The sequence below is a fragment of the Chaetura pelagica genome, unplaced genomic scaffold (genome assembly GCF_000747805.2).
Source record: "Chaetura pelagica isolate M959 unplaced genomic scaffold, ChaPel_1.0 scaffold117, whole genome shotgun sequence".
NCBI classification, from domain to species: Eukaryota; Metazoa; Chordata; class Aves; order Apodiformes; family Apodidae; genus Chaetura; species Chaetura pelagica.
Window position 1 is genome coordinate 6,476,483 of NW_009954185.1, and position 11,888 is coordinate 6,488,370.

At 39.4% G+C, this 11,888-nt stretch overlaps 1 protein-coding gene across 3 annotated transcripts in view; it reads left to right on the forward strand.

Moving 5' to 3' along the window:
* Window positions 1-11,888, forward strand: part of FBLN1 (fibulin 1) — a 64,526-nt gene that overhangs the window by 17,314 nt on the left and 35,324 nt on the right. For 2 of the 3 annotated variants that reach the window (XM_010002967.1, XM_010002968.1), the window contains exons 4-11: window positions 1,149-1,208; window positions 3,387-3,488; window positions 4,760-4,897; window positions 7,184-7,321; window positions 9,444-9,587; window positions 10,429-10,557; window positions 11,062-11,187; window positions 11,749-11,868. In XM_010002967.1, the coding sequence (XP_010001269.1) occupies window positions 1,149-1,208; window positions 3,387-3,488; window positions 4,760-4,897; window positions 7,184-7,321; window positions 9,444-9,587; window positions 10,429-10,557; window positions 11,062-11,187; window positions 11,749-11,868 (957 nt within the window). The remainder of the gene's footprint in view (window positions 1-1,148; window positions 1,209-3,386; window positions 3,489-4,759; window positions 4,898-7,183; window positions 7,322-9,443; window positions 9,588-10,428; window positions 10,558-11,061; window positions 11,188-11,748; window positions 11,869-11,888) is intronic. The other variant, XM_010002966.1, reaches the window with a different exon arrangement.

The window sequence follows — 11,888 nt, forward strand, 5'->3', positions numbered from 1 at the left end:
GGAGGAGTGCAGGGGGAAAAGTGCGGGGGGGAGCGGTGCGGGTGGAGCGGTGCGGGGGGAGCAGCGGTGCGGGGGGAGCGGTGCAGCACGATGTGCCATCTGCACAGAGCTGTCCCACAGCCAGGCAGTTGTCCCTCTGTTCTGCTGCAGGGGGTATGACAAGCTGGCTCCCTGTGACACTTCCTTAGTCACATGAAGGGTAGTCTCGGGTACTGTGACCCCGGAGATCTCTACAGTATCAAACCATACTTGGGAAAACCGATTTCATTAGCTTCTGTGTGACCAAAATGTACCCGTATGGCTTGAGACTCAGTGTTCCAACCCAGCCTTGTGTCACTGCACAAATTCTTGATTTCACACGTGCTTGTAAGTGACCACTGGTTGAATGGGCTTGTGGACAATTACTGAAATGATTCAGAATAAGCTTCCTATTCAGAATATTTTGAGATGGTGTTTTTACACATGTCACTACCAGCCTACCAGCTCCAGTGTTCAAAGTGGTGGGATTGGGGGAAGTCTATCAGCTGTCCTTTGGGCAAGCAGTGGTTTCAGGCAGTGGATGTATTCAGCCCTTTTATGCCCTTTGTGTGGAGAGAAAGAACACTCAGGATGCACGCAGGTAGCAGAAGTACTGCTGATGAAAATTATCCAAGATAATGTATATGAAGTACATTTGAAAGAATGCCATAAGTAGGTGCCCAAAAGTTGGGTGTGGAGTTCTTTTTGGAATGAAGTCTAAATACATAACTGAGGTTAATCTGATTTTCATTAAAACTCAGAGTACCCCAAGCTACTATAAAGTCAGTGTAAGCCAAGCATGCCTCAACAACATGTCTTATGAAAATGAGGTTAAGCTCTGGTTAAAAGCCTAATGTTAAGAACCTGCATTTGAGAAACTCAGCCCATATGTAATCTATGATCACAGCATGACTTTTATATTGAATCAGTCAGATGGAAAATGCCCCAAGGCCACGTGCATTTGAATGTCAAATATAAGTACGAAATAGCTGTAAAATATGTAAATAATGCTTTTTAATTTTATCCTGGTTTATCCAAAACCCTGGTCTGAGTCCTGTCCCAAGCAAGCAGCTTTTTATTGTGAGAAGAAAAGTGCTTTCTCCCCTAATGCCTATCTCTCCTCTTTTTAGTTGAAATTTCAAAGGAAGAACTAGACCAAGAAGATCCTTATCTGCATGATGGCTGCAGAGGTAAGTCAGGTGACTAGTCCTGTTAGCCAGCTCTTTTGAGATTGCCTCCAATAAAAGTGCAGCAAATTTAGATCTAGAGATTAGCCAAAACCTTTTGCCTAGGCTAGTTGTGGGTAAAAATAACAGAAATGAAGATCCTTTCTAAGAAATGGTAGGCCATTCTGTGATGCCTCAATAGTTCTCAAATACAAGAGAGGCGTTGTCTGCCATAGTGGAGTTTATCTTACCCAGCTGAAGCTTAGACTATACATTTAATTGTTGGTGTTTTTTTTAACTTCCAGAATTGTGCCCCATGGAGTACTCAGAATTCTTTATAATGTAGTGAACTTATATTAAATATGTGCATTCTTTTATTCTCCTCTTGGGATGATGAGGGTGACTGAATATGAAATGCAGTTTGTTTCCTTTTGAGATGTACCACCTGAAAAAGAGAGGCTATTGTCCTCATTTGTCAGGCTGTTCTGCCTCCTGGGAAGAATGTGTTAGTGGGATATTGTTCTGCTAAGTATTCTGATTTATTACTTGTCACATGTGATTTACATGTCTATAAACTTAAAATAGCAGTGATTTATTTTCTGCAAGCATTTCAGAATTAAGTAATGTATTTAGGATAAAATCAATTTAATAGACTTATATTCCAGCTGAGAGATGATTTACTGTGCTGCATATTGTATCGCTGTTAAACTCTAGGGAGGATGGAAATGTCTACCAGGTCATTAGCTTCTCAAAGCCAACACTGGCTTTCCTCCTTGTCTCCAGCTGCTAATTACAAGAGATGACATAGAAAAATGTGTTACATATTTTCCTAGCTTTATTTTTTTATGTAATCAGCTGTTGCATTTGTCAATTAATTAGCTGCCTGCAAGAGGTGGATTGGTGTGACTAATTGCAAATAAGAGTTTCCATCTACTGTATATTTTGTGATAAACTTAGCATGCCAAAATACTTGTGATTTTCCAGCTTCACCAAGGGAAACTTAAATTTCCAAGGCAGTGGAACTTCCAGCAGTTTGTTTTGGAGCACCTTCATGGTATATGAGGAAATGAATTCTGCTCTTCCAAGACCTCCATAATGGGTTTTACTGTGGCTGACAGGAGCTCACAGTATTAGCAGATGTTCAGAAAGCACTAACTGTCCATTCCAGCCACAAGACTATGGTTCTTTCTAGTGTGATTGTCTTTGCCAGTGCTGTGTACAGAGTTAATTTTCTCCAGTGTATTAAAGACCCTTTCCTCATTAGAAATTGTTGCACTTAACAAAATGATTTACTCTCACTCAAAAGTTTTAAATAGTAGTGGTTGCATTTGCCCACATTGATTGTGCTTATCTCAAACCTTTGTTTAATGCCTATCCAGCCATTGGGGAAAAAATGAGAAGTTCTGTTTGTACTAACAATATCAATTCTCCTACAACAAACAATTAGAAGTATATAACCTTTTCTCTATTGTGATAATATTAAATGGTTTTAATATTAATTTGTTTTTAACAAGATCAGAAAAAGTAAGTTATCTTAATGATGAGCCATATTTTGTGTAAATTTGGTATTCTCTCTTTCTGTCTGCCAGAATAACCCCAGCTCTCTTTCACATCCTTTGTGACTCCTGCACACGCCTCACTAGGTCCTTAGTACCCCAGTAGTAAGGTCTGGTTCCTTTAGGTTCCCTGAAGCCTTTGTCACCCACAATATGCTCTTAACCCTTTCATGTTTGTTGGCTGCTGAGTAGGAAAAGAGCACATGCTATAGCTAATTCAGGAGTCTGGGTCTAATAGCAATGGGCTAAAAATAAAGCCTAATGCAGCTAATAGTGGAAATGTTGTATTAACTTATGGTGATGCATCTCGTCTACCTTATTTTACAGTAGTCACCATACAAAGTTTTAACTTCCCAGCCAAAATCTGGGCAGGTGTCTGAGCTCATAATAATTTTGCCTTCAACTTCTAACAATGATGGGCTCAGAGAGACTCCTTCATCTACTTCCTTCTTATATTTATTCTTTGAGCTAAAAGAATCCAGTGATTACGAACACTTCTTTCAGCCCTTTCCTTCTTTTATATATCTGTATGTTCAGCTGTCTGCTTTTCTAAACAAATCAGCAAGCATCCTGTAAATTAATGGCTTGTGTCAGTTCCTGTGAAGAGCCTCTTAATTATATAACACTCCTTAAAACATCCAATCAGGTGGAGGTCCCTGCTCTCAGCAGTGCAGAGACACAGGATCCAGTTACGTCTGCTCCTGCTTTGTTGGGTATCAGCTTCAATCAGATGGTGTCAACTGTGAAGGTAAAAGAAATAAATTATCAACATACTTGTTTTAAAAGAGCTACAGTAGATAAAAAAAGATCTAGGCTGAAGGGATCAGAATATGCTTATGCTGGCTGGGGAAAGAGGCAAGATCATAAAAAGTTGATTGAAACAAAGTGTTGGAATGAGAGTTGTGGGAAGATGGAGTTAACAAAGAATCAGTAAAAGAGATGGAGGATTTAGAGTGGAAAAGAGGCAGATCTTGGATTTATGTTGTGAATAAAGCCAAAATAAAATGCCTATTATCTTTTATAATAGTAGGTAGTAATTGATAAGGCAGATGAAATGGAGTAGGATTGTTCAGCTTGATAGGGACACAACTGACAGAAAGGTTGGAAGTTTTGGGTATTGCTAGTGGCATGGGAATAGTCAAGGGAGAAGAACTGTTACATTCCTCCCAGAAGAAGAGCAAAAGGGAAATTAAATTAAATGGGTTGGGACAGAGCTTATCATGGTTGACTTCAGACTTGTGCAAGGAGCTAGCCAGCCAAGGCTCCTTTTACTGCTAACTGAGAGGAGCAAGCACTTCCAGGGCACAGCTCATCTGGCCTGCTCTGCTTAGCTATTCTAGGATGAAAAAAAAGTGTTACTCAACAGGGAAGTCTCGGTAAGTAGCTCAGTACACATTTCAGAATATAAAATACTGATGATTGGTCAGATTAACACTAACCTAGTGTGAAATACAAGAATGAAGAACTTCTACGTATGATACATGTGGATGCCAAATTTTCTTATGAATTCCAAGAGAAAATGAAAAAAAAAAAATCACAAAAGAAGTGTCTATCAGTAGCTACAAAGTAGAAAGTTGCAACTTGTGCCTCAGGGACACCCTAAGCCATACGTTGTTGAGAGGCAGAGCAAGAGAAGGATTTCTGAAAGTTTGCCTCATTCATATAGTCACTATAATCTGCTGCTGCTGCACTCAGTTAGATGATATTGGCCCTTGGCTCTCACTCAGTACAACTTTGTCCTCTTAAGTACAGTGTATCAGTAGTGATAAATCCTGTTACCAACGGGCTCAAGATGTCTTTATAGGCTCAGATTCTGACAACAGAGATGAGTAGCCACGTTATGGGGGTGTGACTGTGAGGCCAAATCCACACCATTCTTTGTCTCTTGATGCTCAAAGTAATGACTGGCTGGAGGCGTGCACGCAGCTAGCCTTTCACCTCATCTCTTCCAGTGACTTCATGTTTCTTATTTACTAATTGTTTGTTTGGGGTTTTAAAAAATAATTTTTCGTATTCCAGATATTAATGAGTGTATCACTGGGACACACAGCTGTGGGATTGGACAAACCTGTGTCAACACGTTGGGATCCTTTCGCTGTCAGCGGGACACGAGCTGTGGCACTGGTTATGAGCTCACAGATGACAGTCGTTGCAAAGGTATGTCCTGTGCAGAGAAACTGCAGTCTTCCAGTCTTCAGTAAAAAACAAACAGGCAAACCAAAAACCTCATCACCATGTCATGCTCTTTTACTCTTGATAAATACATATGTGAGCTGTAGTTACAGAGGCACACACAGACAGTACTAGTTCTTCTGCAGCAGTAGTTTTCCACCTGTCACCTTGCAGGTAACAGATCAGGCTGTCTCTGGGTTATTACAAAGATTTACAGGACACGTAACATTTATTTTACGCTGGCAATTTGTGTTGCACCACAGGAGCTGGTCTGGGGATTGAAATAGTTGATTTTGAAGGCCCAGCACTCACACTGTACACATTTTTCTGGTGTTTATTTCTGTCTAGCTCTGGTCAGGTCCTGTGAATTGGTTGCTTATTAGTGAGTCAAGTGCCTGACTCCTGCTCCTGGACCGTATCTAATGGTTTAGTTTCACTTGACAGAATCAAGTTTTCACATTTTGGAGTGTGAAAAACAAAGTGTGGCAAGTGGAGAGCCAGATGAGTCAGTTTGAAAATGCTAAGGTAGATGCATCTTTTTAAAAAAGGAAGCTTTTATCCTCATGAAATTTTTACAAAATTTTTACAAATTTGTTACAAAAGGATTCATTTCTTAATCAAAACATTCTTAAGGATTTAAAAATGGAAAAGGGTTAAAATATTTGTTCTTGACTAGCTGTGTTTGAACGCAGTGGTAATAGTATTTTTACTGAAGAAATTGCTGATTTCAAGTTGCATCTAGCCCAAAGTATGCTATATGTGCATCCATAACTTCACCTAACATGCTGCCTTCGCAGAGATACACATTAGCAGCAAACTCCATTTGATGTGGGATTGGTTTCCACTATGAGAAAGTCTGTTCTCCCAGAGCTTAGAGTTGTTTATAAACAGACTAATTTCACTCCACTGAGTAAATTAACCAGAAATCTGAGCAAGATTTTATTGCAGGAACTGAACAGTGATGAATAAGAGATTGAACAAGAAAGCTGGTTTATAAACTCCAGTGCAAAACCAGCAGAACATACAGACAATGTTTTTCAAAGTATCATGGTCTAACTTTGAGCCCTTTGAAGTAAAACTACTTCTGCTTTGAATGACATCAGATTTAGGCCAACAAATAGCTTACCAGCAAGTACTAACAGTTTTTTTCTGGTGGTAAACGAGTATGGACACTAAATTATGCATGCCATGAATGTTAGAAATTTCTTATCTGGATAAATGTTAATAATGCTAATAATTATTAGTAGTATATTATGCTAATAGTGATTAAAATAGAAAATTAATAATCTTGATGTATGATTTTTAAATGCCAAGTAAAATGACAGTTGTGCAACATGTAGACAGACCCCGTTGAACCCATTTCAGTATTAACCTATCCTAAATTTAAAATGGGCTGCACAGTCATTATTTTGGTCTCACAAAGCTGTAGGGATAATCAATTGCTGCTGCATTTGTGTCCACTGCATAAATGAGAAAGCTGAGGCATCCTATTGCTAGAGAGCTTCTGTATTTTAATAACTTTAGGAGATTGCCTCCCGCTGCAAGGTAGCAAACACTGAATTTTAGTTGCTTTTATGTGGACAGGGTTACATTTATGAATGAAGGTTCATTAGCCTCATAAGCCCTTGTATGCTCTATCTGAACCATAATTTAGTAACAAATATTTATTGTCTATTCTGAACTGGAGTGAAATATTAAAGTAAGCAGAAATAATATTTATATGCATTTTAAAACACAATAATGCAAGGATATTGCAAGCCTTAATGTGGAAGAGAATCAAGGCTAGTTAATTCACTTAAGAAAGAAATTATCAGTATCTGCATTGGATCTAAGACTAAAATTAAAATTACACTCAGAAATATAATTAAATCTTACTGACTTCAATCTGAGCCCATGTATATGCACACTGAATATGAATCAAGTGAACACTGCTGAAGATGATGCTTCAGGTGCTCTATAATAATTTTGAATCATTTAGTTGAGAATAAAACTTGTAAAGCATAAGAAACAGACACCCACCCCCCTGTATATAAAATGTTAATAATGAGGTAATCAAACCTTCTTAACCTATTGTACCTATTTTTACTGAGATTCTGTTTGAAGCAGTAAGTCAGATTGATCCAGGGTGACAGTGTTGAAGTGCATGAAAGGTACGCTGAGGGTGGATTAATTTGTCGGTCGTTTTCCACTGTGTTTTACGTTTTAAATGTGATGAAAAGCTCCTGTCCAATTCCTGCTAACAATTTTTTTTTTTTTTTGGTGATGTACTAGATATTGACGAATGTGAGACTGGTACTCATAACTGCCCCCCCGATTTTATCTGTCAGAATACTCCAGGATCTTTCCGTTGCCGACCCAAGCTACAGTGCATGAGTGGGTTTATCCAAGATGCGCTAGGCAACTGTATTGGTAAGACGTGTTTTTACCTCAGTGAGTGCCTAAGTGTTGTCTGTGAGATAAGCAGTAGTTTCACTGGGTGAGCTCTGAGCTTCTCACGTTGTTCTTCATGCATGTGTGCATTGCTCTGCTATGTGTTTTTTCTGCTCAGGTAGGCTTGATCCCATGGGTAGGATTTATAGACGAAAACCATTTAAATAAGACTTAAGTACTGTATCTATTTTTAATGAGGTTTGGTTACCTAAGGCACTTAGGTGCATTTGAACATTTTCCTTAAGTCTTTGGGGACTTAATCTGAAACAAAATTTGTGATATTTTTTATCTCCCTGTAGCTAAAAGGTTTAAGCTGAAGTGTAGTATAAAGCTATAATTTTTGACATCCTCTGTGACACACTTTGTTGATACTAGTATGCATGGTTTTACAGGTATGTAGGTCTTTCCAGACCTGTCCCCCATTAGTTATAGCCTAACAAGAGTCTCACTGTGTATGAAAATGACGGACCAGTTATAATACACTTGAAGAGGAGTTTTATTTTAAAGACTGATTACAATCTGTCAGGCTAATGCCTTGTTTCCAAGACTCAAAAAAACCCAGAATTATAACCTTTATATGAATATGTTAGAATTACTGGTTTCCAGCACACTCTAAGTGGAATTGCCTAATGTGACCTACAAATCTATCAGTTATTCCCTTGAGTAGTGTTTTCAAGTCTCAACTTAACTCCGAATTCCCCCAGCGGCGTGGCGTGTCTTGGGCTTGTGGAACTGGCTGAGCAGCAGCAGCTGCCAAGTCTGGTTCATTGTCAGCCCCTCATTCTCCTGACCATATCATACCCTGTAGTGCCGAAATCTGACACTGGAAACACTGAGACTGAAAACAAAATTGCAGCCTTTAAAATGAAGGGGGCCAGTGCTTATTCACAACAAACCCTTTCTTCGCATGTATCTGCCGTAGCTGGCACCAGGTCCTCACAGTTAGCAGTGAGGTTGCCTGCACTGACAATAGAAAAGCCACATCAATTTGGAGCAGTAACAGTTAAATAAGTCCCCAAAAGTGCATTTGCTCAAAGTGTTTACCAAAATAATTTCACTGGCTGATTTTACACACTGTGAAACAAATGCTGCCCTGTGCGGTGCTGAGGAGAAGAAGTGTGAAAGCTTTCCTGTCTTTCCAGTGTCTTTTTAAGTTGAAAATTTTACACTCTGTTGAGCGGGGATAGGCCTACCTACAATGTTTCACATTATGCTACATCCCCTCCCCCATCTTCAGGTAGCCAGCATTTTGCAAGCTGGATGCTGTGCTTAATACCACATCATCCCAATAGGAAAGCAGTAGCTCTTCCCAGTGAAACAGTTGGGAAAGTTTTAGGCAGAGATGTATTGACATGAAGCTGGACTTCGCTGAAGGTTTTGGGATGCAATCCCATGCACTCACAAGCAGTGCTGCTCCTACAGTCAGGTGTCAGTTACGTTAACATTTCCATGTAGCAAAGGCTGCCTCAGTACCTCCTGTAGCTGCTGATTCCTGACTCTGAAACTTCTTTCCCCAAAACTAATAGCATGTGCTAACCTTGTGTAAAAGTCAGTTTCTTACCTTCTTGGCTAGCTACGCTGCACCAGATCATACTCTTATACAGCTTAGTCTCATCACATTAGCTGAGATTTTACTTTAAATTGGGTTCCTACTGGGCAAAGGATATCTTTGTCAAAAAGTGATGTGTCCAGTTTGTAAAAAAACTTACATATGTTTGATGGATCGTAGAGGGCTGCATAATGTTGCTAATACATAATTCACATTCTTGCATGTTTACGTGGACAGGTTACCATAAGACAAGGTAAGGTATTCATGGTGAATACCTGTGAGCAGTAGTTTATCTCTCTGTAAAAGTGGAGTCAACTACTGCCTCTGTGTGCTGCCAGTCTGTGAGCCACAGCCCCAGGCTGCAGTATAACTGGTTGAGCTGGTGAACTGAATTGATGATCATCTCTTCATAGGTTTAGGAGACTCTCAAAGCCTTTTAAACGAATGCAGTTTTTATATCCAGTTTCATCTGAAGGATTACATAAGGAAAGCATCTTGCCTTAAACATTTTCAGCCAGCAGATAGTTACACTGACTTATTGTGTTCTTGTAGATATCAACGAATGCCTGAGCACCAACATGCCATGCCCAGCTGGGCAGATATGTATTAACACTGATGGTTCATTTACCTGCCAGCGAATCTCACCCAACTGTGGCCGAGGCTACCATCTCAATGAAGATGGAACAAGATGTGTAGGTAAGTAACAGTTTTGAAGACAAAACAGTTTAAAGAAAATCAGTCACACCTATGATTTATGTTTACCAGTTTCTTGCACATTGCCCAAGTTTTTCTCATTCCCACAGTCTATTCTTGATCCTGTTCTTTCCCTCATGGCAGTCCCAACAAGTGAAGAATGACAAGAATCCACTTCCACTCTCTGTCCTTTATATAACTCATAAACCCCTATTTTCTGAGAATAGGAAAAATTAAAATCACCCCCCTGACCCCCTAAATGGCATTATCTAAGACTATATTAGTGTATTGGAACAATGCTGAGCAGTCTCAAATCTCTCCAGCACGGAGGTAAAACATAATGCTTACCTCAAGTCCCACAGAAGCCATTCAAGTAATGTTGAAAGGCATATATGCCTTTGGCTAGCTTTTAACTAAGGTGGCTTTTGCATATATTTTCAATTATTGTAGATGGCTTACCAAAGCACTGCTGACTGTGGGTCTCTGGCATCCTACACCAGCTGAAGATCTGATCCATAAATATTGGGATCTGATCCATAAATATTTATTTACAATAAAATAATTTTGCACCTTATTTCCTGCAAATATTAGCTAATTTCCTGATTTCTTTCTCTCCCAAGTTCATCAACATTAACAGGAGACCTGAGAGAGAACCTGTTTCAGTAAAAATAGTTTGGATTTGTGACTCTGATCTTGTGGAAGCTGAGAGTTTGAGAAAATCTTGCTTTCTGTTTCAAAACACCTTGTAACTACTAGGGGACACAGAAATGTGTTAACATGTTGCTCTTCTCTTGACTTGCATGCTCAAAGGTGTGCTTTCAATCACTTCTCTCTTATTTTTTAGATGTGGATGAGTGCTCAGCCTCTAATCAACCTTGTGGAGAAGGGCATGTTTGTATAAATGCCCCAGGCAATTACCGTTGTGAGTGCAAATCTGGCTATTCTTTTGATGTCATCAGCAGAACTTGTATTGGTAAGTTGCACCTACAAACTGAAATACATGCAGCCCTGGCATTTTAAAAAATGATCCTGTGTAAAGAATATTACTGCTCTCTGCATTACCTCTTTCATCTGAATGTAAAATTGACTACTGTATTATTTGTATAAATCTAATACCATATTAAAGAGCTGCTGATACTTCAAAGGGAACTGTATTGGTATTGTCAACATGTTATCTGTTATCCTGTTAAAAGGTAATATTATGAGAGTGTGTGTAATTGTTTTCTGTGATATTTTATACGTACCTACAGCAAAACATTCTTTTGGAAGATCAAAGCAACTTTCTTCTTTATAGATCTAATTCAATTATTCGCTGGGCTGCTTCTAAATTAGCATTTTGAGCAAGTCCTCCTCTCTCTAGTATGAAATTTAGATCTAGAAAATAAAAATAAAACTTTTGTGGCCACCTTCTTTTCCAGACTACTACTGCAGTGAAGCCAGCCAATCCATAAACCTCTGGATTTATTTATCGTTGCAGATATCAATGAATGCAGACGTTACCCAGGCCGCCTTTGTGCTCACAAGTGTGAGAATACTCCTGGCTCCTATTACTGCACGTGTACCATGGGATTCAAACTTTCAGCTGATGGCAGGTCGTGCGAAGGTATGGCTGTCATAGGCTTTGGTCTTACAGGGTGAGATACAGCTCATTGCTGTTTAGCTATTTCTGTTTGAGTAGCTTGTAAGACTGCACTGGACTGGCATGAGAAGTCAATGCAGTGTGGTTGCTTTGATTTTATGAATGCTGCTATGATTAATCAAGGTGACTGTGGCCCACAGCTCCAAAATATTTCTCTTTGGCTGGATCATGCAGAGGTGTATGGGTCTGCATTTATTATATTTTGAAGGGTAATTCAGCTAGATCAGATTTAAAACCTTCAAAACCTGCCTTGCTGATATCTGGATTAAAAAATACTAGTGTGTTCCTAAAGACTCCCTCCAAGTCACACACCTTAAAAGGCAGTTGGAAATAACAGCACAGTGTGGATTAACCTGTACAGCCAAACCCTGTTAAAGTAATATACCCAAAGCCTGTATTTCCAGCTTATTCAGTGACATGCATACCACCCTTTTTTACTTAAAAAGACTCTCTTCCAGACTTTTGCCTTAGTCCTGTAATATAGCAAGAAATTTGGGATTCAGGCGTATCATTTTTGCATTTCAGATTTAAATGAGTGTGAAAGCAGCCCCTGTAGTCAAGAGTGTGCCAATGTCTATGGCTCCTACCAGTGCTACTGCCGCCGGGGCTTTCAGCTTAGTGACATAGATGGAATTTCATGTGAAGGTAAGCAGGACTGTTCAGCA